The sequence below is a fragment of the Muscardinus avellanarius genome (assembly GCF_963383645.1).
Source record: "Muscardinus avellanarius genome assembly, chromosome: 14".
In the NCBI taxonomy this organism is placed as follows: Eukaryota; Metazoa; Chordata; class Mammalia; order Rodentia; family Gliridae; genus Muscardinus; species Muscardinus avellanarius.
In genome coordinates this window covers 22,511,817-22,537,779 of record NC_137800.1, presented here as the reverse complement: position 1 = coordinate 22,537,779, position 25,963 = coordinate 22,511,817, and the positions used below count along the sequence as shown (strand labels likewise).

At 38.9% G+C, this 25,963-nt stretch overlaps 1 protein-coding gene across 1 annotated transcript; it reads left to right on the top strand.

Annotated features, from left to right (window-relative positions):
* Positions 1-498: 498 nt before the first annotated feature.
* On the top strand, positions 499-25,123 carry HPF1 (histone PARylation factor 1; the record flags this gene model as incomplete). Its single annotated transcript, XM_080709869.1, has 8 exons — positions 499-546; positions 3,703-3,862; positions 6,721-6,910; positions 8,776-8,874; positions 13,860-14,010; positions 19,768-19,855; positions 22,668-22,840; positions 24,992-25,123. The coding sequence occupies 8 exons, from the start codon at positions 499-501 to the stop codon at positions 25,121-25,123; spliced, it is 1,041 nt and encodes a 346-aa protein (XP_080565995.1).
* Between the last annotated feature and the right edge of the window lie 840 nt (positions 25,124-25,963).

The window sequence follows — 25,963 nt, the reverse complement described above, 5'->3', positions numbered from 1 at the left end:
GGCAGGGTGGGGTTGAGAGGGGATCGAGTTACTTCTGGGAGATAACTGAGGATGAATTAGTGTTAAGTAAAAAATAGTACAGTACCACAGTCGGAGGGATGAAGGAGAGTGAATTCGAAATAAATATAAATGAAGAAAAAACAACGAAGAGGCTGAAGTTTAGGGCAGCGCCATGCATGCAGCCTTGAATCTCAGGTTCACCTTGACTGACCCAGTTCGGCAGTCTTGGGGGAGAACCTGCTGCATCATCCCTGGGAGATGCTCCAGGAGGAAGCATAAGCCCCCGCAGACCGCATGGACTACAACGGCACCTGCCTCGCTCCTGCCGTGGGCGGAGTCTTTTATTCAAATTAGCGCCGCGCAGGGGGCGGGGCCGGGCGGGGTCTTTCCTCTAAGTTGACGCGCCCGGGGCGCGCCGGGAACTGTTGAACCCGGAAGCACTCGGCGGCACGCCTCGGCGACCGGAAGTCGCGACTCCGCCAGCGCTGCGGGTGCAGAATGGTCGGCGGTGGCGGGAAGCGCAGGCCCGGCGGGGAAGGGCAGCAGGTACTGCCTGTGCGGGCTCCGCGGGGAGCTTTCGGTGATATCAGGGAACCCGGGGGCAGCACATTTCATTCGCGGTGTGCTCCGGAGCAGCTGTCTGCTCCAGGGCCCCCTGCCCAGGGCCGCTGTTTGCAGCTCTGCTGGGGCTTGCACCTGGAAAGCAGTGACATTACATCTGCCGTCCTACTTCTCTTGGCCCAGTTCCTGGAGAAGGAGATTAAACCAACCAACGGATCATTCATTCAGCCAGCCGAGTTGATTAGAAACGGCCAGGCCTTGTGCAGGCGCCGCAGATCCAGAATGAGCCAGGCTACCCCGGCGACGTGTCAAACCCCCAGCCTGGGGAGATGGGGTGCAGATATATCTACATTGTATTCTAACTCTATTGCTTGGGCTTGAAACGCTGGTGTGTAGAAAGTGCAGTGGGAACACAGGAGGAGGACATAACGAGGCCCAGAGGATGGTAAAGAACTTTAAAGGCAACTCATGTTTGAAAGTGGTTCTTGAAAGTAGAAAAGACACATCATGATGTGGGTGCACAAAGTTCCGTTAGGCTTGGCTCAAGCCTGGGAGATGGGAAAGAAGGTCCTAGCCGCAAATCCACTATTGAGGGAGTTGGACAGGAAGAATGTTCATTCTCTCATACTTTATGCGATTTCAGAAATCCTAGAAACACTATGTTAGCAATATGAGGAATCAGGCAAAAAAGAAGTATCATGGTGATAACTGAAGTTTTGCAAATATGCTGTACTTTAAATTGGAAAGGGTATGACATTGTTAGAAGGTTTGTTAGAGGTCCGTGGTTATAGGCATTCTTCATCTTGAGTCATGCTTTTTAGGAACACGAAGTTAAGAATGTAGCCTCTGAAGTGAGTAGCTGTTTCATATTCTAATTGTTAGGGATTTGGAGAGGCTGAAGGAGTGTGGGTTAAGACAGTTGAAAAAATTTCCCTCTGAAGATACAGTCAAGAATTGTTTTGGCAGCGCAGTGGGCTTAGTCAAAAGTAAAACACGAAAGGTAAAGATGATTCTTTAAAGACTAGCTACAATAATGGCCAGCATTGATAATATGAAATAAAATTGCCCTGTTACCTTTTAAATATAACTTATTTCTCATCACAACTTTATGGTACAGGTACTTCATATATGCCAATATTGTAGATCAGGGACAAGGCACTGTGAAGTTGAGTGATTTTTCCCAATGTGACAGTTGGAAATCTGTAGTCAGCCCTGGTACTGTTAAGCAAAAGTTACCATTATGCAAAACTGTCTTTCAGCAAAGCGAATTAAAGGCCTTTCTTAAGTTTAAGGCAGTCTTTGAAAGTCTAGCCAAAGACAATTACAAAAACTAGAAAGGAAGTCAGACTCAGTATATTCCTCCTGTTCAGTATTTGTAGTTGGAGAAGCAACATGATGAAGTAGTGAAGACCCATACTTTGGAGTCAGATTTAAACCTGGTTTTAAATCCCTGCTCTTTCCTCTTCTTTCTACTTAAGGACATAGGGGAAGTTACATATCTCAGTGTTCTCACCTGTAAAATGTGAGTGATAATACATATTAGCTCATAAGGTAGTAGAGAGTTAAGCCATAGAGAGTGCTTAGAATAGTGGCAAGAAACAAATGTACAATAAGTATGATTTCTTGTTTTTATTATTATCACTATAATCACTTGCTATTACTGACATCCATTTTTGGATCCATAGTTCAACATTTTTGTTCAGTTTAATTTTTTTCATGACCTCGGATGGATGCATTCTAATCTTCAGTGTAATAAACTTATTATTGGCCAATTCCTGGTTCTCTTTACCTTGTTTATTTAATAACTGTGAACTCGTTTCCCAATTCAAGAACTGAAACACTGACAGAAACTACATCTACATGTGTTGTGCTATTACTCTCCTGTCCACAGGCATCTCATTTATTTTTCTCTCAGTGCCATGATGAACCTTGTGTATCATCTGATTTATAAAAAAAATGTGTAGACTGAATGACACCTAAAATAACACCAATAAACTTGAGCCTATGAATTAAATGGAAGAATATGAAAAACATCTGGGTCAGAATTTTAACTTTAGCACTATTCACATTTGGAGACAGATAAATCTTAGTTGAAGGGAACTCTCCTGTGCATTGTAAAATTTTGAGCAATGTCCCTGGCCTCTACCTCACTAGGAGCCACTAAAGGCCTTCCCCCTAATTTGTGACAACCAAAAAGATCTTTAGACCTTGTTAAGTGGATGGGGTAGAGGGAAAAATCGCCACTATTGGGAACCATTGGTCCAAGTAGAAGGGAACAATAAGATGGAAAGAACTTAACACAAGAAGAAAGGATCTAGGCTACCAGAAAGAAAAACATGGCTACTTAGAAAACTAAAACAGATAACCTCCAACTAGGCATATTATCTTTGCAGAAATTTATCAGATATCTAATAGGTATTATAAAACCTAGCATACTTCTATTGCAGAGATACTAGAGGTGAGTTTTATAATCTAGTCCTGGCATTAAAAGGCCTTTTCTGAAATAATTGTGTGTTTTTTCCCCCCCAGAGTTTAGTGCTGTTCACTTTGTTAGAGACTATTGATGCGTACATTTGCCACTAAGCTTTTCTCTTTTTTATTTGGGGTGTCAAAAGGGGGAATCTATTCTTAACTTGAAGATTCAGTAATGATTATAATAGTCCAGACTCAACACTGGACTTTGCTGAGGAGACAGCTTTTTATCTGGTAAGTCTCATTGTATCCAGTTATTTCTGATAGTGTGCTTCTGGTGTAATCAATGAATTTACTTAAAAGACACAATGACATTTTTTTAGACAGAAGGCAAAACCTTTATTCCTTTTTCCTGCTTATTTCTCTTTTTTTAGCGTGTGTGTGTGTGTGTGTGTGTGTGTGCGCGCGTGCGTGCACGCGTGCGCGCATGTCCATTCTCTTAGGGAAATGTGTTTAAGGACTTGCTATGTGGATCCCTCTTGACAGCCATATATATTCTTTTTTCTGGGCCCCAAGGGATTCAGGCTTGGAAATTTCACTTAGAATGTTTATATATACACACACACATACTTCATAGAGATAGATGAGTAAAAATGAGCAATATTATTATGCAAGGGAAGTTACTGAAATTACTTTTGGGGAACTAAAATTGTATGTGCCAATTTTCAGTGTGAGAAGACTGTTGATGTGAAGAAGAGTAAACCCTGTGAAGCTGATGTCTCCAGAGACCTTCGCAGAGAAGTGGAAAATCATTATAAGCTTCCCCTCCCTGAAGATTTCTATCACTTCTGGAAGTTCTGTGAAGAACTTGATCCTGAAAAGCCAGCTGGTGAGTTGCTGCAGAAGCATTCTGCTTCTACAAATGAGAGGACAGTAGGATAAAAATATTTCATAGAAAAAGAACGTTTTCAAAATTGTTTCTAGTAAAAGACATAAATTAGTACTACCACCTAGTATATTGGCAGAGGAAAAGTTCACGGCATTCTTTGATTCAAGCATGAAAAAAACCAAGCATTTTTACATGTCGCAGGAATTTCAGTATGATTAAGCCATTTTACTTCTGTGAACTTGTCTTATGAAGTAAATGAACAGTTATGTTTGAAGATATTTATTAATACAAAAAGTAGGAAATGGCTTAACTGCCCACAAATTACACATCTACTCAATAGATCATCATAGTTTAAAAGAATGAGGCACCTTTTTCTTTTTTTAAGGAAATGATAAAGCATCCTGCCTAAAGTATGTTAAATGAAAAAAGAATAGTATATAGTTTATGCTACCATAAGTGTTTAAAAACATGGCACACGCTTGTAATCCCAGCATTCGGGAGGCTGAGACAGGATGGAAGGTTCTCAGCCAGCCTCGGCTACTTAGGCCCTCCACAACTTAGTGAGACCCTGTTTTAAAACAAATAATTAAAAATAGGGCTAGGGATGTAGCTCAGAGATAGAATGTCCCTGGGTGCAATCCCTAGTACCAGAATAAAATAAATATTTAAAAGGTCAGGGACACACCCCCCCCCATACATCTCATGTTCTTACTCTCTGAAAGGCTACATAAATGATTTGATAAGGGATTGTGCATGGAGCACTTCTTTTTTGTCTATATGTAGTACTGTGGACCCCAAGCTATGCCCTTGGCCCTTTTTATTTTTTGTTTTGAAACATGGTTTTACTAAATTGCTGAGGCTGGTCTTGAGCTTGTGTTCCTCCTACCCAAGAACTAGGATTATAGGCATGTGCCACCGCACACAGCTGGAGTACACCTTTTTGTACAGTATAAACTTTTTAAGTAGTAGACACTCATACACTATTTGAAATGTATATTGGTATATACACTGAATTTTAGCAATATAGCAGAACACTTATCTATGTGATATTTTCTTTTAAAAAGTCATGGCTGTATACAAATATTAGTGTAGATGGTGACTGAAGCATTTTTAAAATAGAAAAGAAATTAGAAATAGTAAATATCCATCAGTAGAATAGATGGTTATCAACCTTTTTTAGTAGGATATCTTGGTATATTAAAAATGATATAACATCAACTAGCATGAGAAAATACTCAAAAAATTTTAAGTGGGGCAGGATGGAAGACAAAAGGCCTTTACAAAGCAACATAATCTTACTTCTTTTTAATTTTTTTTGTGTGTGTGGTATTGGGGGTGGCACCCAGGGGCTTTCTACTTCCGGGCTATACTCCCAGACCTATTTTATACTTTATTTGAAAACAAAGTCTCACTAAGTTGCTGAGAGCCTCACTAAGTAGCTGAGGCTGACTTCGAACCTGTGTGATCCTCCTGTCTCAGCTTCCCAAGCACTGGGATTACAAGCGTGCGCCACCACACATGGCTACTTTTTAAATATTTATGTCTGATTGTAGTGGGGAAAAGTGTGAAAAGTTATTACTGTATGCCAGACCATTGCCCATGTCATTACTGGTGAGTAAGATGGTGGTTGGGGTTTTCCTGTTGCTCTAAAAATGAATATATGTCTCCTTGCACTCCTGCTGACCTAAACTGTTCTGCCCTGGAAAGAGTTAAACTGTCGCCATGCCTTTATTTGCATTGTTACCTCTTCCAAGAACTTTCTTGCGCTTTCCATCCCTGCCTCTTTAAATAACTGGGTCCTGCCCAGAGTGCTTACCACCATCTTGAGAAGAAGCAAGGACCCCTCTGGAGTTCTACGTTGTATATTTGTATAGATTTCATGACTTTGGCATTCAGGCTTTTAAATAGAGAAAGAAGATGGAATCATGGAGGAATAGGGTTGTCCATATACAATTGTGGGGATTCGAGAAAATCTGAAGTGATAATTAGCTGAGTTAAAGAGAAAGAGAGGGAAATGTTTTTTAGCATTCTCACTCAACACTTATTTTGCTATCTCTGTTCTTTCTCCCTTAAGCTTTGTATTTAAAACTAACAGCAGTGTAGTAATGAGGCAGGGCAATCGGCTGAATATTTGGCTCTCATATGCCTGTAGGACAACAAAGCAGCCTTGCTTTAGCTAAAATAACCAGTAGGACAGTTTGAAATGTTAAGTCAATTCAGAGGTAAACTTGAGAGGAAATCTTAAATGTTATGTCACATTTTTGTTATTCTGATTTCTATGGAGCATTTATAACTAAGATTGTTTTTTACTTTAGAAGCTTAAAAAATGATTGCTTAGAAATAGTTTACTAATTTTTTTTTTTTTTTTGGGTGGTACTGGGGTTCCTGGAAGCCCTTCTACCTCCGGGCTACACTCCCATGGGCTACACTCCCAGACCTATTTTTTTTTTTAACCATTTTATGTGGAAACAAGGTCTCTTAAGCCAGCGAGGCTGGCTCCGAACCAGAGCGATCCTCCTGTCTCCGCCTCCCAAGCGCAGGGATTACAAGCGTGCGCCACCACGCCTGGCTAGTTTACTAATTTTTTAAAAAAACATTATTTTGCCAGGCCTGATGGCGCATGCTTGTGATCCCCACGCTTGGGAGGCGGAGATAGGAGGATCGCGTAGATTCAAAGCCAGCCTCGTTGGCTTAAGAGACCATTTCCAAATAAAATATAAAAAATAGGTCTGGGAGTGTAGCCCGGAGGTAGAAGGGTTCCATCCCCAGTGCCACCAAAAAAAAAAAAAAAAAAGCATTATTTCCTTTTTACCTCTAGAATGTATTGCCTAAATAAACTTTTTTTTTTTTTTTTATAGATTCACTTTCTTCAAGCCTTGGACTTCGGCTAGTGGGTCCTTACGATATCCTTGCTGGTAAACATAAAATGAAGAAAAAACCAATAGATTTGAACTTTAACCTTCACTGGAGGTTTTACTATGATCCTCCTGAGTTTCAGACCATTATCATTGGAGATAATAAAACTCAGTACCACATGGGGTATTTCAGGTAAAGGTCTTTTCTTTCCTCTAAAACATGGCCACTGTCCTGCTAATGGTTTTATTATTAATTAATTAATTTTTTGTGGTACTGGAGATTGAACTCAGGGGCATTCTATCTCCAGCTACATCCCCAGCTCTATTTTATTTTTATTTTGAAACAGGGTCTCACTTGTTTGATGAAGTCTCATTACTTGCTAAGGCTGTCCTTAAACTTGCAACCCCCGTCTCAGCCTCCTAAGTACTGGGATTACAAGCATGCACCATCACACCTGGCTCTAATGGTTTTAAATTGATTTCCACTGGCATCACCCATGTGAAAGCCCCCTTTCTCCCTTCTTGGTAGCTGTGTGAACCACCTGTCATTCTTGCTGTTGTCGCCACTTAACCTACCCTAGGATGGTGAGCTCTTTAGGTTGAACCACACTGTTGTTGTTTTTCCCCCCTGTGGATATAAATATTTTTAATGCTTTTGGGTTTAGAAGAGCTCTTTTCGTCTAAGATAATTTAAGCAGCTTTTTGGCTTATGTATGCCATATGCTTCCAGAGGCCAGAGTGGTAGCTTGTAGTTAAGAATGGGCTCTGGAGTCAGCCTGGTTCTACACTTTATTTCCTTTGTAACTCTATGCCACAGTGACCATGGCTTTCTTTGGTTCAGTTTCCTCGTCCAAAACAATGGGGATAATAGTTGTACATACCTGACAGGACTATTAGGAGGATTAAATGAATACATACAGATGCTAAGAAATAGAAGAAACTTGAGGGGGAAGATACTGTGTCCACTTGTTCCAGGAGAGGTGCTGTTATTTGAAGTAGAGATTATGTGTAAGATAATAGAAAGTATGAAACATGTGAAGGGAGAACTATTGTATAGAAGAATGCTCTGGGGCAAGAAATTAGGTCAAATGGATTATTTCTGCCTTTGACATTAACTTACTAATTAGGTAGGCCATTACTTGGCCAATTAGTTTAATTTCTAAGTTGGGTCCCTCAATTTTAAAATAAAAGCATTTGATTATATACACCAGTAGGAGTCTTTTGTTGGTAATGTTTTGTAATCTGTCTTAGTTCTTTTTTGGCTTTTCACTATTTTTTCTTTTTTGTTAGATTCTAAAATGGTGATGATAAGTATATATATATATATATATATATATATACTTTTTTTTTTTTATGGTACTGGGGTTCCTGGAAGCCCTTCTACCTCCGGGATACACTTCCACGGGCTACACTCCCAGACCTATTTTTTAACCTTTTCATTTGGAAACAGGGTCTCTTAAGCCAGGGAGGCTGGCTTCCAACCAGTGCAATCCTCCTGTCTCTGCCTCCCAAGCGTGGGGATTACAAATGTGCACCACCACGCTCGGCCCAAGTGATTATATTTAATTATCCTTAATGTTTTTGGCAGATCTTATTCCTACGTTTTATGTACTTGGATATAAAAGTAACTAGGGCATGGTGGCACACGCTTGTAATCCCAGCATTGGGGATCGCAGTTTGCAGATAGCCTCAGCTACTTAGCGAGGCCATTTGCAAACTCAGTGAGACCCTGTTTCAAAAATAAATAAGACCAAAAAAATAGGGTTGGGGTGTAGCTTGTAGGTACAATGCCCCTGGGTTCCATCCTCAGTACCACACAGACACACACACACACACACACACACACACACACAGAGTAACTAGGTACTAAAAATCTTAATTTTAGGTACTGATGTTTAAAGAAGATTTGCCATAGATACTCCTAAGAAAACTAGAATTTAAACCTGGCAAATTTGTTTTGATTTTTACAGGTACAAATTGTCTATATAGCTAAAATTCTACTTGGCTGATAATATAAATTATGAGCAGCTGAATTTTTAATATCTTTTGTTAAAACAGGGATTCTCCTGATGAACTTCCTGTATATGTTGGTACAAATGAAGCAAAGAAAAATTGTCTAATTGTTCAAAATGGAGATAATGTATTTGCTGCAGTCAAGTAAGGAAACATTTTAATTTTTCTATTTATAATTAACCATTTATGTGTTTACAGTCTATATTACAAAGGTGAGGTGGGATAACCCCAAAGTTATAGACTTCTAGAAATTATTTTCATGACTTTTGCAGATGCTCTCTTACACATTTCTGTTTGTTACTCTCTACTGAAAATCTCTTACATAATGAGTTATTTGTTTAATGAAAATATTGCTTAATCTTGGGCTGGGAGTGTAGCACAGTGATAGGAGTGTTTGCCTAGCTGAGCAAGGCCCTGGATTTGATCCCCAGTACTGAGAGTGGGAAAAGGAAAACAAACATATATGTATGCATCTACATACATGAGACGGAGAGGGGAAGAGAGAAACGACCGCTAATGTCCTGTGATAAAATCAAGTTTTTTTAGGCATCTGATTTTAAACTGTCATTAAGAATTCATTTTAACATCCCACTGTGTACAGTTAGAACAGGAAGGTTTAATGCAGTAAAAGTGATGTAGGTGCTCATAAAATCCTCAGAAGGGCTAATGGAGTAGGCCGAGCCTCCAGGAATGACAGTGGCATGGAAGAACTGGCTCACCAATGGAGTTTATGTCTCTGCTGTCATCAGGGAGCTGAGCAATCATCTGCTGTCACAACAAGTAGCTCCAGGACCACAGTGTCTTTGCTATAGCCTTTGCCAGTAAAATGGAGCCCTGCCCTCTGCCTCTCAACCCACATGAAGCTAAAGAACAGGTACTGAGATCTCCTCTACAGCTGGTACAGAGCAGTCAGACGTCTCTACAACTATTCACTGGTGGAAATGACCAAAACACAGCCACGGCTGAATGATATTATTTGTAATTTAGGTAAAGTCTAGTAAGTGAATAGTTAAGGAACTAATCTCCCATAATTTATCTCAAATAGGACTATAATATTACTTTAAATTATATCTACTTCAGTACTTTTTGAGTGTTAAAACTGCCTTAGTTTAGGGAGATCTTTAAGTTAGTTAATCTAAACTGTTAATTTATTTCTATAGTTTTAAATTTTCTGTAGCAGCTCAAGTAAGGTTTTTCAAACAAACTATTTGTTATAAGCCAATTACTTTTGTGCCCCAGGAAAGGTTTTCTGTGCAAGGTTAAATAGTAGTTAAAGAAATGCAAATTAAGATTAGTAAAGGTTAACCAGTAGTAATAACCAGTGATTACTGGTCAGGATGTAAGAAATCTTACTGATATAAGTGCTGTGTGGTAAAACCTTTACAGAGAGCAGCTGGGAAGATATTTAAACAGCATACTTTAAGTCGTCTTTCCAGGTTATTTATGTGTAATGTCCCCTAGGAAAGCTATTGTGTTGACAATGCCAAAGTGTTCAGAGGAGAAATAATTGAGTTAGGGCTCCCAGCTCATCGGTGGGCCAACCCACTGATGGATTAGGAGTGTGAGTGGGCTCTCTGGGTGGTAACTGTAGGCAAGTGGGGTAGAGATAGGGGGAGTAGGTAACTGGGGACATGGCCTTTCAGCACTGTGTCTGTCCTGGTCCCTTCCTCTTGCTCTCTCTGCTTTCTGACCACTATATGCTAAGAAGCATTCGTTCACCACACCCTGCTGCTCTGATGTTCCTGTCTGTAGCTGGCTGATTATGGATTGAACCTCTGAAATCATGAGCAAAAAAAAAAAAAAAAAAAAAAGCTTTTTCTCCTAAGTTCTTATCAGACATTTTAATCCTAGCTACTAAATGCTGACTGATACAATGGTTACTTAACATTGCAAGGTATTGTGTTAAGTACACATTTATACCATTGAATTAGCAATTTTACTTCTAGCTATTAAAAGGAGTTTGTTAGGTATACACAGATTTGTTTTACAGAATATCTATGCTATAATGCCATGAGACTGATTTGTTGTTAAAGAGGGCAAATAACAGAATGGTGCAGAACGATTCCATTCTATACTGTCTCATATGTATAAAAATAAATCTAAATGTACTCAAAAATGTAAAATATCTTTTGACAGCAAAGTTTGGAGTGGTCATTCTTTCCTTCAATTTCCCCCTCCACTCCTAAAAGTAAATGTGGCTGGGCGTGGTGGCGCATGCTTGTAATCCTTGTGCTTGGGAGGCTGAGACAGGAGGATCACGCAGGTTCAAAGCCAGCCTCAGCTACTTAGTGAGGCTCTCAGCAACCTAGTGAGACCCTGTTTCCAAATAAAATATAAAATAGGTCTGGGAGTAGAGCCCAAAGGTAGAAAGCCCCTGGATTCCACCCCCAGTACCACCAAAATGAATAAATAAATAAATGTGGCAATAGTTTGACCTCATGGACCTCCTCCTAAAAGGTCTGAGACCTTTATAGTCCCTGACCCAAGGTCAGAATGATTTGTCATAATAAAATGATTTTTTTCACCAGTGGCACGAAGGTAACAAGACAGTGACACTAATTTAGTGGTTGTCATTGCATTATTCACGGCTTTAATAGAATAATGCAGGTGTCATTTTAGAATGTCAGTGATGAGGGAGCGTGAGTGCATTTGATCTCTACCCTTGAGTACATCTTTAACATTCCATGTGCTGAAATTAGAAATATATAGACTATACCTCTGCATACTATGGTTTGTCTCAAGGGAAAAAAGCCTGGTGTGATGGAGTTGTGAATTCAACTTTTTCCCACATTTCCTGAGAAAGTGAGTGACTGACAAACTGGCTATTTGGGCATCAGTACTTGCAAAGCAGACATTTTCTCAGATGAACCAAAGAAACAACTGATTGACTGTATTTGTTGCCAGTGATAAATTCAAGGTTTCTAGCAAAAATTAGATTGGGGCATATATAATTATACTGTGAGCTTGACAAAATTTTCACTGCCTAAAGACTCTTCTAGTGATACTTTTAGTAATGTTAACATGATATTTTTTCATATTGTTGTATAGTGGAATGAGTTTAAGGAAAAGTTTCAACATTTGGAAGATCCACAAAACTTAGTGAACTTATATGTTCCAGATGACCATTGTATGACCAAAAAAAATGCCTGGGTTTTAAAGAATGCTTTAGGCAAGGGAGCAGTATAGGAAATACTTGGCTTTGGGTACTTGAAGGCTTTATACACAGTTCCAGGGAGATTAAGGAAGACTGAAGACTGACTCGCCTAGGCTTGAAATGAGCAACTTTGCTCTTTATCATCGATGTAAATACATTCTCTTGGTATATAGCTGATGATGACTGAGGCAAGATTTAGTTTAATCCTGTGTATTGCCTTCAGGAGGTACTGGTTTGGGTGTTGGGATTTCTTTTATTTTTATTTTTTGTAGTACTCGAGATTGAAAACCAGGGACATTCTACCTCAGAAGCTACACCCCCAGTCTTTATTTTTGTCTTTTAAACAGGTACTAGGTTGCTGAAAGTCTCGTTGCTTGCTGAGGCTGTCCTTAAACCTGCAATCCTCCTGTCTCAGTCTCTCAAGACCCAAGATTACAGATGTGTGTGTTTTGAGTTTCTGTGGCACTTTAATCCACCCTCACTAGCTTTCTGAACTAGGACAAGTTTATCATTCTTTATATGTGTATACATAAAGTGAAGTGAAGACTTGTACCCACTAGAAATGTTCTAAGATTTTTACAATGCTCAGCCCAAGAATACTATAAACTCTCAAATACAGAAAGATAAGTGTCTCTTCCTGGCATTTGGTATTTGCTACAAAAAAAAGGGATTGACTTGTGTGTTCAAATGCTATTTCTAGCTCTTCCCTTTATTCTTGACCTAGTATGCTGCTGGCAAAAATCTTAACCTGTTTATGATAAATGTAAAATTATTTTTGGCACTAGCTTATTGTACTAATCACATTTTTGGATTGTGCTTTTGTAAAAGATTATAAGGTAATTTTGCTTTCTTTTTACATTTATTAAACACAAATTAGACTGTAACATTTAAAAAAAATCTGTTAAATTTAGGTATAATAGTATTCTGTGGCTTTTTTTTTTTTTTTTTTTTTAATGGTACTAGGGATGGAAACCAGGGACATTCTACCTCCAAGCTACACCCCCCAGCCCTATTTTTATTCTTTATTTGAAACAGGGTCTCATTGAGTTGCAAAGGGCCTCACTAAGTAGCTGAGGCTGTCTGAGAACCACAATCCTCCTGTCTCAGCCTCCCGAGTGCTGGGATTACAAGCATGCGCCACCATGCCCAGCTCCATGGCTTTTTATTTATTTATTTTTTTGGTGGTACTGGGGTTCCTGGAAGCCCTTCTACCTCCGGGTTACACTCCCAGACCTATTTTTACATTTTTTTTTAAAATTTGGAAACAGAGTCTCCTAAGCCAGCGCGTGCGGCTGGCTTCGAACCTGCGCAATCGTCCTGTCTCTGCCTCCCAAGCGCAGAGATTACAAGTGTGCGCCACCACGCCCGGCCAGCTCCATGGCTTTTTAAAAACAAAAAACCTTCCAGGGGTGCTGGTGCACTCCTGTAATCCTACTACATGGAAGGTTGAGATGGGAGGATTGCAGGTTTGAGTGAGGACTTTGGCAACTTAGTAAGACACTGTTTCAAAATGAAAAATAAAATAGGACTGGGCGTGTAGATCAGAAATAGAATGCCCCTGGGTTCAATCTCCAGTACCAAAAGTAAATAAATTTGATTAGCTAAAACTCCTTTTTGGTGTCTACATTGCTATTTTTTCTTGTCCTGCCAGACTTCTTCAAAGTAGTATGCTATATCTTAATATTCAAGTGAAGCAACTTACAACTTGAGTTAATCTCTGCTTTTTAAGTAGTTTTTTTTTTAATTCTCTAATGTTTATAACAAGATAATACAAACTTGAAATGCTTGCTGCTTTTGTGACAGGCAGCTTTTTATTAATACTGTTTTTCCCTGGCCTGAGGAGCATTGTTAGGAATATCGAGAGAAGTATTGGTGACTTTTCTGCAGATTTCATGTGTGACTTTTTATCTGTGTTAATTCTGTGTACTTGGTACAATGGTCGGCAATATAATGAGGACATTTACTTCTTTTTCAGATTATTTTTGATGAAAAAACTTAAAGAAGTAACAGATAAAAAGAAAACTAGTCTCTTGAAAAACATAGATGAAAAACTCACAGAAGCTGCCAGAAAACTGGGGTACCCACTTGAACAAAAAACCATGAAGATGAAACAGAGAGATAAGAAAGTATGATTTCAGTCTGATCATCTCTCTTTGCTGTGCCGCAGCATTTTCCTCTTGATTCCTCTCCACCTGCACCCTATCCTCTCTTCTCCAGCCCCCTCCTAGAGAGCTGGATGCCATCCTTCAGACACTCCTTGGGAGCCTTACAGTACCTGGGTCCCCAGGAGGATAACACTGGACTGGGGTGGAGGCTCCTGTTTGTTGGTACAAAGGCTAAGTTGCACTGTTGATGGAATCGCTGCTGTGTCTGTGTAACTAGTGCCAGTATTTATTATTTTAATCTTTATCAGTGCATAATTTAGTTACTGAAAACAGTTTTGAATATAGTGATATTTACTTAATTTTTTTTTTTTTTTGCAATTCTGGGTCTGGAAGGAACCGAGGGGTTCTTTACTTCTGAGCTACACTCCTAGCCCTATTGTTTAGTCTTTATTTTGAAACAGGGTCTCACTAAGTTGCAGAGGACCTCACTAAGTTGGCCTCGAACCGCAATCCTCCTGTCTCAGGCTCCCAAGTACTGAGATTACAAGCGTGGGCCACCATACCCGGCTTTAAGTTTTCTATGACTGAGGTCTGTTGATTAATGCAAGGGTTTTTTGCTTCTTTGTATGGAGAAGGGTTAGTTTTATAAAGATAGGCTTTAGAGTGATTTAGTTAAGGGACTCAAAGGTACCCTTTCAGGAGACTGTGTTTAGTTAAGATTTAATTTTCTCCCTAAGCGCGTGAAAGCAATGTTTCTTTTTTTCTTGTTGATGTCCTCAGCATTTCTTTTTTATTTCTGAATGCCTGAGGTTTGAGGTGTTTTGTAAGGAACAAGTACTTCTGGGTCTTGAATCCTTCTGGTTTTTCAGTAATAACTTCGGAGTAAATTAGCAGATAAGATGGAAGGATTCAGCTTTCATGCAAAAGAATTCCTCTGATAGTCTTTGGGAAGGAAGGACATTTGTCACTGGAATGCAGCTTTCCTATTTTATCCAGTACCTCCCTGTTTTCTGCTGTGACTGGTTCATCTGAACATACTAGGTCAAATGAAGTACTTGCCATTCATGAACTAGCAGTGATGACAAGTTACCTTACTGTAGTTACTGGAAATCCTACCTCAGTTCCTTCTCTAATCTTGATTAGGCTGTAAGGGTGATGTTCTGATAAGTTGTAGACATTAGGTTGCACTCTTAGCAATTCTTTCTTGTCCTTCTTCAACACAAAATTATTTTTAAAAAGTATTTGCCTTCTAGTAGTTTTATAGTTATATAACCTTCTTTTTGCTTTCTTTTTTTTGTTTTTTGTGTGTTTTTTTTAATTTTTATTGTTGCACTGTATTCATACATCAAAATGCGATCAAAAAATAACTTTTGTAGACATACATGCACACATCACCCAATTAGCCCCTACCCGATCCCCACCCCGTTCCCTTCCTATCCCTCCTTCCCATGCTTGGCTTAGTGGTTGACATCTAGTATTATAGCAATATATCCAGAATTAACACTGATAATCTCACATAACAGTTTCATTTGTCTGATACCAAGCTTTTGATGACCTAAAGATAACATTTCAATATTTCTTTTTGTTTTTTTTCTTACCAGAGAATATTTTTTTTTCTTTTTTTTCTTAGGTGAAACTATCATACATTTATTTATTTATTTTTCAGAAAAAAATCTATCCTAATATGGAATATGAACTCTAGATACCCAAAACGATCTCGAAAAAGAACAAAGCTAGAAGATATATATTTTCTGATTTCAAACCATATATAGCTACAATAATTGAAACAGTGTAGTACTGTTTTGAACGCAGATATATAAACCATTGGAGTTAAATAAAAGCCTAGAGATAAATTCTTCCATATATTGTCAAGTTATTTTTGACAAGGTTTCCACAAACATTTGGTAGAGAAAATAATCTTTTAACTAAATATTGTTGAAAAATAATAATTACATGGAAAAGAATAAAATTGGACCCTTACCTAACACCTTATACAAATATTAACTCAAAATAGATAAAATACCTAAATATAAATCTTAAGACTATAAACTTTTAGAAGAAAATCTGGGTCATAAAACCTCACAACATTGAAACTGGCAGTGATTTCTTGGATATGATTTCAGTGGCACAGGCAACAGAAGGGTAAACAAACTCCCTGAAAAATAAAAAAATATTGTATATCCAAAGACAATGTAAACAGAGTTAAAAGTTACTGATAGAATGGGATAAGATATTTCCAAATGCTATATCTGAAGGTTTATTAATATTCCAACTAGAAATCCTAAAAATTAGCAACAATAAAAGCAAACAATACAATTTAGGGATATGTAAAAGACTAACATAAATAATGAATCTCCACAGATAACCAATCTTAGTTGTCTGTTGGATGGAAAATCTTGTTTCTCTGGTTCTGGTGTGTGTTACCTATTTCTTCTTTGTAGTTAATCTCTTTAAGTATTTTCTCTAGCGCTGGATTTGAAGACATAAATTCCTTTAGTTTCTGTTTGTCCTGAAAACTTCTTATTTCCCCATCTAATTTGATAGAAAGTTTTTCTGGGTAGGAAATTTTTGGCTGGAAGTTGTTTTCTTTCAGAGTTTGGAATATGTTACTCCAAGCTTTTCTGGCTCTCATGACTTGGTTTGGGAAGTCTGGAGTGATTCTAATTGGTTTGCCTCTGAATGTCACTTGGCCCTTTGCTTTTGTTGCCTTTAAGATTCTCTGCTTGGCTTCCACATTGGTCATTTTGACAATTATGTGAGGTGGGGATCCTCTTCTCTGATCTTGTCTAAAGGGAGTTCTATAAGTTTCCTGGACCTGTGTATCGACCTCTTGCTCTATGTTTGGAAAATTTTCTGCTATTACTTCCTTGAAGATATTGTTGATCCCTTTGGTTTCACCTTGTTTTCCCTCCTCTATTCCAATTATTCTTAGGTTAGCTCTCTTAAAATGGGCCCATATTTCTTCAATGTCAGATTCCTGCTGTCGGGTTTTTTTTTTCTAAATTAGAAACTATGCGTTCATTTTTTGAATGATCATCTTCTAAGAGCGAGATTCTATTCTCTATGTGGTCTAATAGGTTGTTTGTACTTTGAATTGAGGCCTTTACTTCATTAATTGCATCCTTTATCTCTCTTTGGCTCTCTCTGAATTCTTTTCGAACCACCTCTAGTATTTCTACAGTTATTTTCCTGATTTGATCTTCTAGAAATCTCTGAATTTCTGTTTTATTGGGTTCTGATGTTGTGGGATTGTGGGCATTCATTGCTCCAATGTTATTCCTCTTTCCCATGATTTCGGAAGTTTGTGCCTTCTCTGGGTTCTTCCCTTGGGTCACTACGACTTTACTTAAGGTGCTCTGGATCTCGAGTCGGTGGTATCTCAGTCCCCACTACTCCTTTACTGGGTTGTATTACAGAGTCTCAGACCCAGGGAGTCAATCGAGGCTGCTTTAGACTATGGTGGGTGCCAGGTTGGGCGTTCTCCTATGGTGTGATATCTCTGCCACCACCACTCCCCCACTGGGTCAAGTCCCTGAGAGTACAGTACTGGGATTTCTTCTCTAGGGGCTGCAATTTGACTCACTGTTGTTGAGTGTGCTGATGGAGCTGTAGTAGTCTCAGTGAATTCGCTGCTGCTGCCGCCGCCGGTGGCAATATGGCACTGCTGTCATACCCTCGGCCGTGAGGCTAGCGTATTTCTTCTCTGGTTTTGAGCTCCGCTCTGAGTCCCTGCAGAGTGTGCTGAGCCCAGCCCCTGGGAGCTTTAGACGCTTCCTGCACTGAAAAATCTGCCGAATTCTGCCCGGTCTTTCCGCAGTGGCTCACCTCGGCTTGCTGTCCGCTGCTGCTCTCTGGAGCCTGGTGGGCTGTTGAGTGCGTTGGTCTAGAGCTGTCCAGTGAAGTCGCCGCTGCCACTGGCAGTAAGGCGCTGCTGCTGCGTCCTCGGCCGTGAGGCCGGCGTATCTCCTCTGTGGCTCTGAGCTCTGTTCTGGGTCCCCCTCCTCTCTGGAGCCTCGTGCTGCAAAAGAAGATGGCGCCCACCTCTCTGTGCTGCGGCTCCGGCCGCAGCACTGCAGTCTGGTTTTTTTCTGGTGTCTCGTTCTTCCAGCCCTCTTTTTCTCTGTCCCTTGTATTTACATTTTTTATTTCTCTGCTGATGGTGTTTTCTGGCTATGAAAGGCACTGATTTTGTGGTAATAGAGCTTGGTTGTTAGCGGGGCTCGTAAGTCCCGCTTTTCTCTGTCGCCATCTTCCCGGAAGTCTGTTGTTTGGTTTTTTTTTTTGTTTTTTTTTTTTTTTGGTACTAGGGATTGAACTTAGAGGCATTTTACAACTTTGAACTACCCCCAGCTTTTTTTTTTTTTTTTTTTAAGGTACTAGGAATTGAGGTACTAGGATCACAAGCGTGCACTACCACACCCGGTTCCCTAGCTCTTTTCTATTTTTTATTTTGAAACAGGGTCTTGCTGAGTTGCTGAGGCTGGCCTTGAACCTATACATGCCAACATACCTGACTGTATCCAGCACATTTTAATCTTTATACTAAAAAGATTTTCAGTTGGTGTTCAGGATTAAATACAAAAATAAATTGGGCATAGTTGTGGTAATCCTAGTTCAAAGCTAGCCTTGTAATTCAGTAAGACCTTGTTTGAAAAGTAAATAAAAAGCCAGGTGTGGTGGTGCATGCTTGTAATCCTAGTACTTGGGAGACTGAGAAAGGAGAATTTCAGGTTTGCAGCTGGCCTCAGCAATATATCAAGGCCGCCCACAATTTAATGAGACTCTATTTCAATAATAAAAAATAAAATAGTGCTGGGGGGTATAACTCAGAGGTGGACTGCCCCTGGTCCACAAAATCCCCAGTGCCACAAAAATTAATTAAATTAAATAAGAAGAGCTGGGGATGCAGCTCTTGTAGAATACTTCCTTAGCACGTGTGTGGTCCTGATTTAATCCCCAGTACCTAAAAAAAAAAAAAGAAAAGAAAAAAATTATTTTTTGGACTGTGTTCTTCTATTTTCAAAGCTTTCACTGGACAGTACAAAGAAGCAGAATATTAAAGCACATGTTTTATTAAGGAAAGACCTAAAAATAAATGCTACTAGTGTGAATAAAAGAATGTTGATTGGAAGGTTTATAGTAGTGGTCCGGTGGTCATAGTTGGGCCTATTTTTGTCTTTGAGCATTACCACTTAATTAAAACAAACGGGTTATATGATTTGCCTACAAAGGGCACCATAAAATGAGAAATTGCCCTACTTCTGGGAAGTTTACAAACAAGCCTATAATTTCCTGGTAATAAAGGGAAGGTCAGGATTTGGCAGGATACAGGAAAGGAATGCTGCCTTCTCTCTGCGAGCAATCCTCATGCTCCTGTCTTCCTTTTAAACCTAGTTTCCTAAGATTTCTATGTAGAGGATGCTTTGACTCTAGAGGAAACAATCTGACTTGCCTCCTGTGTGGGAGGAGCTGCGATTCTTTCCTAGCAGGTCAGGGTACAGACTTCTAAATGACTAGCACAATTACTAAAAGTATTTATCTCACTATTTTATAATTGCTTCCAGTGCTTGGCTTTCAGCTATTTTTAAAGAAAAGAAATAATATTAAAATTTTACTCAGAGTTGAAATTACTGAAATAAAATGCCACTGAATGTTATATTTTGGTAGAAATGTTCAAGGTTTTTGCATTTGTTTTTGAAGTTTTTCCTTTTGGTTTGGCTTGATTTGTTTTGGTCTGTTTGCCATGATTTAATTTTCTGTATTTTTTTTTCCTTGTAGGTCGTGACAAAGACATTTCATGGTGCTGGCCTGGTTGTTCCAGTGGATAAGAATGATGTTGGGTACAGAGAGCTTCCTGAAACAGATGGTAATATATTTCATATGTAAATATGTACATTTGTGTCAATATATAGTTACATTTTTCTTCTACTGGGAAATAATCATAAAGAACAAACTTGAGGTTTATTAAGTCATGCCTCAATTAAAACTGGGTTCATAGCTGTGTGACTTTGAGCTACTTTATTTTTTTTTTATAGTACTGGGGATTGATCCTAGGGGCATTTTATCTTTGAGCTATACCCCCAGCCCTATTTTTTAGTCTTTATTTTGAAGCAAGATCTCAGTAAACTGTGGAGGGCCTCACTAAGTAGCTGAGGCTGGTTGGGAACCTGCAAACTTGCAATCCTCCTGTCTCAGCCTCCCAAGTACTGGAATTACAAGCGTGCGCCACCACACTCAGCTTGAGCTGATTCTTTAACCTCACTAAATCTTGTCTTTCATCTGTAAAATGAAATTGGTGGTACTCATTTCATAGGGGTGTTTGGAATGTAAGAGTCTATCAAGTGGTTAGCACAATGCTTGTCTCCTAGGCCTCAATATATAGTAGTTATGTACAAATTTAAGGAATTTAACTTTGTCATTTAATTACTTTTTGAGTTATTTAAAACCAGTTTAAAATATTAAATGTAGGAAGCTTCAAAGAGGATATTGTTTAGGACAGACTGGTTATACATTCACAAACTGCCAGTCAGTTATACCTTCTACACTTGGCAAGAACTAGGAGTTATTACATCCTTAATGTTATTTGTTTCTACTTCTCACTCAAAAGCAAATCACAGAAGGACCTACTGCCTAGAATATTAGGCTTAAACATAAAACTCCAGAACCACAGTAGGGTAGGCTGACATGCTTTATTTGAGGGCACTATTATTTAACACGCATTAGCTTTAAAGCTTTAGACTGTTGGTATCTCTGTAGCAAACGTTCTCAGGCTTCCCCAGTGAGATGAGAAAATCAAATTAGATATTTAGTATGTTTAATCTCATTTACATCCTGAGAGCTGACATACATTGGCATTCTGAAAATGTGTGGTGGGCGTGGTGACACACATTTATAATCCCAGTACTTGGAGGCTGAAACCAGAGGATCACAGGTTTGTGGCCAGCCTCGGCAACTTAGTAGGGCCCTTCACAAGTTAGACTGTGTTTCAAAATAAAAAATATATATAATAGGGCTGGGGTTGTAGCTCTGAGGTAAAATGCCCCCTCAATTCAATCCCCAGAACCACAAGAAGAAAAAAAGAAATGAAGAAAACATCAAAAGCTAAAATAGAAATGTTAGGCCACTGGTACTAATCCTTTTTCTTTTTAAAAAATTTTTTATTGGCCCATATGGTCATACATCCTCATGGGGTACAAGATGGTAGAGGCATCCGTGCACACATCACTCAGTGCTTCCCCAAGTCCCTCTCCATCTTTCCCCTCCCTCCCTCTCGTTTGGCTTAGTGATTGACTTTGATATGTTTGTGAATGTACATCATGAACATTAGGGAACCCCCCATCACCCGCAGTTAGGTTGCCTTATTTGTTCATCTATAGATTCTCCTTTGTCTAGAGTTTCTGCTATGACCCTATTTTTCCCTAGCTTCCACGTATTAGAGAATCCGATTTCTTACTTTGTGTGACTGACTCATCTCACTTAGCATAATATTCTCCAGTTCCATCCATTTCCCTATAAATGATGTAATTTTGTTCTTTATGGCTGAGTAAAATCCCATTGTGTACATATTCCATAATTTTGTAATCCATTCATCTCTTGATGGAGATCTTGACTGGTTCCATAAAATTCTCTTAATTTTCATTCGAACATTTCTCTATATTTATTTACCTCAAATTTTGCCATAGCGATACTGTCCCACTTTGGTAAAGGTTTTAGTAATGGTTTAATTCTACAGTGATTTATCTTTATATTGTTGTCTTTTTGTTATTTTCTAGCCCTTACATCACTAGTATTATTTTTTTTAATAAATAAAATAAAGAAGAGTCAATATAATATATTATATATTATTATTATATATTATTATTATATATATTATATATATTATTATATATTATTATTATATATATTATATATAATATTATATATATAATATATAATAAAGAAGAGAGTCAACTTTATTGTGTATCTGGATTTTGTTTTTTAAATCGATTTAAGTCTAGAGATTGGCAGGCTTTCTGTTGAGGGTTAGGTAGCAAATGTTTTATACTTTGTGGCCTATATACCATCTCTGCTGCATATTCTTGTTTTGTTTATTTTGTTTTACAGCCGCAAGAAATGGCAAAAAATATTCCTAGTTTGAGGTTAATTAGAAATGAGCCAGGCTTAGCCAAAGCTTATCAGTTCATGATTACAACTAACTCCACTATGAAATAGTCACACTTGGTTAACACAACTTCAGTTTTTTTTTGTTTGTTTTGTTGTGGTACTGGGGATTGAGCCCATGTGCATTCTACCTCTGACTTATACCCCACCCAACCCTATTTTATGTCTAGTTTGAAACAACGTCTCATTAGGTTGATGAGAGTCTCATTACTTGCTGAGGCTGTCCTCAAACCTGCGATCCTCCTGTCTCAGCCTCTCAAGTACGAGGATTACAAGTGTGTGCCACCATGCCTGGCTTAAGAAATATTTTCTATTAATACATTTTTATGCTTGAATCCTAAGTAGAGAAAAATTATAAAGTTGTCATTCTAAAGTAAACATGGCAGATTACTAAGGTGGCATCAACTGGAATATTATGAAGTCATACAAAGAAAAACCCCACTTATGGTGTTTGCCTTTAAAGATGATTATAATTTTGATGCTGCAGATCATTTCTTCTTGTCCTTGCTTTCTTTCAGCTGACCTCAAGAGAATTTGCAAGACGATTGTTGAGGCTGCAAGTGATGAGGAGAGACTGAAAGCCTTTGCACCCATTCAGGAAATGATGACTTTTGTGCAGTTTGCTAATGATGAATGTGATTATGGCATGGGGCTAGAGCTGGGAATGGACCTGTTTTGCTATGGTTCACACGTGAGTAAAACACTGTCTCCTGCCCACCACACAGACAGATGCTCATGTGCACATCCTTCCCCAGGGCCCAGCATCGGAAAGGGCTGGGCTCAGCTGGTATTTCAAATGAACTTTATAAAGAGATTTTAAAGCAGATGTTTTAAAACTATTTTTTAAAATCCATTTAGTATTCTGATGAAGGCGGGTAATCTAGATTATTTCTTTGAGGTTCACTGAAGTCCTTTACCTGCTAGGCATATCATGGAGTATGCCGTTTAGTTGGACATGTCTGTGTATATGTGGGCGTGTGCACAGCTTTCTTTTGGTTTTATTTCATGTTACGGAGAATCTGCTATCGTGCTTAAATTCTTAGGCAAATACAAATTTCAGATATTCCTTAAAGAAAAATGTAGGCAATGGTAGTCTATTATTATTTGCTCATTAAATAAGAAAAGTTAGTTAGTAGCTAAGTTAGTGCTTACTAAGCTGTATCTTCCTGAATGTCTAAAGGCAGGAAGGTGCAGTGGCTATAGCATGCTTCTGGGCTAACCTGGTTTCCAGTCATCTTCCCCAGCTACTTCACAACTGACTCCCTGGAGGTAAAGCAAATCTTGCCCGGGTTCACACAGGCGGAGACGTTCCAGAGTTAGTGTCTGAGACAGTAACTCCCAAACTGTAAAGTGCTAATGAATCACTTGCAGATAGGTTAACATGAAATGCAAACTGTCTCAGTAGGTCTGGGATGAGACTTGAGACTGCATTTATGACAAGTGGATGGTATTGTTGCTGCTTTGACCACGAGAAGGAGCAAAGCTGATCCCACAGCTAACGATAGCGTGCCTCAGAATCATCAGGAGGACTTGTGCACACACAGGCTGGTGTCCCCTCTCCCTCCCCTAAGTGTCACTGAGTTCTTGAATGGGTCCTAAGAATTTGCATTTCTTACAAGTTGCCAGAAGTTGATGTCACTGGTCAGGAGAATGTATTCTTTTTTTTTTTTTTTTTTGGTGGTACTGGGGTTCCTGGAAGCCCTTCTACCTACGGGCTACACTCCCAGACCTATTTTTACATTTTTATTTGGAAACAGGGTCTCCTAAGCCAGCACGCGTGGCTGGCTTCGAACCTGCGCGATCCTCCTGTCTCTGCCTCCCAAGCGCGGGGATTACAAGTGTGCGCCACCACGCCCGGCCTTGGAGAATGTATTCTGAAAACCTTGCTGTAAACCATATTATATGGCCTTTCTTTTCATACTTCATACATGGTTTTCAGTAAGAGTAATCAAAGTGTTTTATAGCTAGAATCACATAATCATTGACCAGTCAGCATAGTGCTTCATCTGTCAGAAAGGACCTGACCAAAAAATAAGTAGAGCCCTAAGCTGTGAACCAACTAAATAGCAAACTTGATTGTTGTGAAAATGTTAGTAGTAATGGAAAGGTATAAAACAGTACTTAACCATACTTCAAGTGCTAAATGTTTACTATTTAACAAAAGAATTTGGCATTGCAAATTTTTCTACTAGAAATATGAAAGCAATACTGCAAAATTGCTCAATAAACCTAAGGCTGTAACTCTTAACAGGGATGAAGTGGTTATGTAGTAGCAGTGGGAGAATTTGAGTATAAAGAGGAAAGCGAGCCAAGAATTCTGTAATTCTTAGTACTTGGGCTGAGACAGGAAGATTATAGGTTTGAGGCCAGCCTCAGCAACTTAGTGAGACTTTGAGCACCTTAGTGAGACCCTGTTTCAAAATTTAAACATAGGGCTGGGGGTATAACTTGGAGGTAGAATTTTTCTGGTTTCAGTCCCCAGTATCAGGAAAGTAAAGCTTAATGACTTGAGTACATGGAAGAGAAGGCAAAAGTCTTCAAGGGCGCCATTTAGAATGAGAACTAGTTGATAAAATCTAAGTGACTAGGATGCTTAAATTTTTACCTTGTTTTAACCTTCTGAATTTTCTTCAAGATATGCAATTAGTTTTTTGGACATATAATTGCCCCTAAGATAAAGTACCAGGTGCCTGTCCCAAAATTCAGTCTTCACTAATTGAGAAAGTAGCTAATGTGATTTTGGAAACAGGCTTTTTAGTAAGTGCTTTTCAGTGTATTTTCTGCTGCCTACTAGGGCATCTGCTGTGTTCTCGGCTTAATGTTGTGTTCTTTTGTTTTTTAGTATTTTCATAAAGTAGCTGGCCAGCTTTTACCTCTTGCATATAATCTGTTGAAGAGGAACCTATTTGCAGAAATTATTGAAGATCATCTGGCAAACAGAAGTAAAGAGAACATAGACCAACTCACAGTATGAGTGAGAGTTTGCTTTGTTTGGTGTCCAGTATTTTAAAACATTAGTATAAAACTTTTTTTTTAAGAATAAAGAAAATAAAGTGATGGAAAAGTTTACTAAAATTTTCGTAAGGTTCTTGTGGCCTACTTTTCTTTCATGTGCAGATAAATAGCAGTGAAAGTCATCTAATTGGTGACACCCTAATCACCTTTGGGAGAGCCAGCTAGTAGTCCTCTGAATGTCACAGGAAGTCACTTTCGCTTCCAGGAGATCTCTGTTTCAGTGTAGGTTGAGCATCCCTAATCCAAAACTCCCAAATCTGAAACTTCTTGAGTGCTGACATGATGCTGAAAATGTTCTGAATTTTGGTATTCAGCTGGCTGAGTCTATGCAAACATTCCAAAATCCAAAAACCTGAAACCTGAATTCTGATCCCAAGAATTTCATGTAAGAGACACTATTTAGTTTGTGGGCAAGTATGAATTTGTTTCTTCTGAGCCTTGAGTTAATAACAGCTATAGCTTTAGAGATTGGGTTTATGAAGGCAAGAAGGGGCACAGTAGAAATAAGCTTACAAAGCAACTCATGACATGGTAACCAGTACGTTTTCTAGAGTGGCTGCCCCCAGGCCTACCAAAACTGCATTTTAACATTTTCTCCAGGTAACACTTGTATTTTTGTTGTGTTTTTTTTTTTTTTTTTTTACCAGACTCGAGATTCTTCTTGAGTCTGATAAGATGTCCTTCTCTTTAAAAGTTAAGAGCAAGCCAGGCGTGGTGCATTCAGGAGGCTGAGACTGGAGGATCGCGGTTTGCAGACAGCCAGCCTCAGCTATTTAGTGAGGCTCTCTGCAATTTAGTG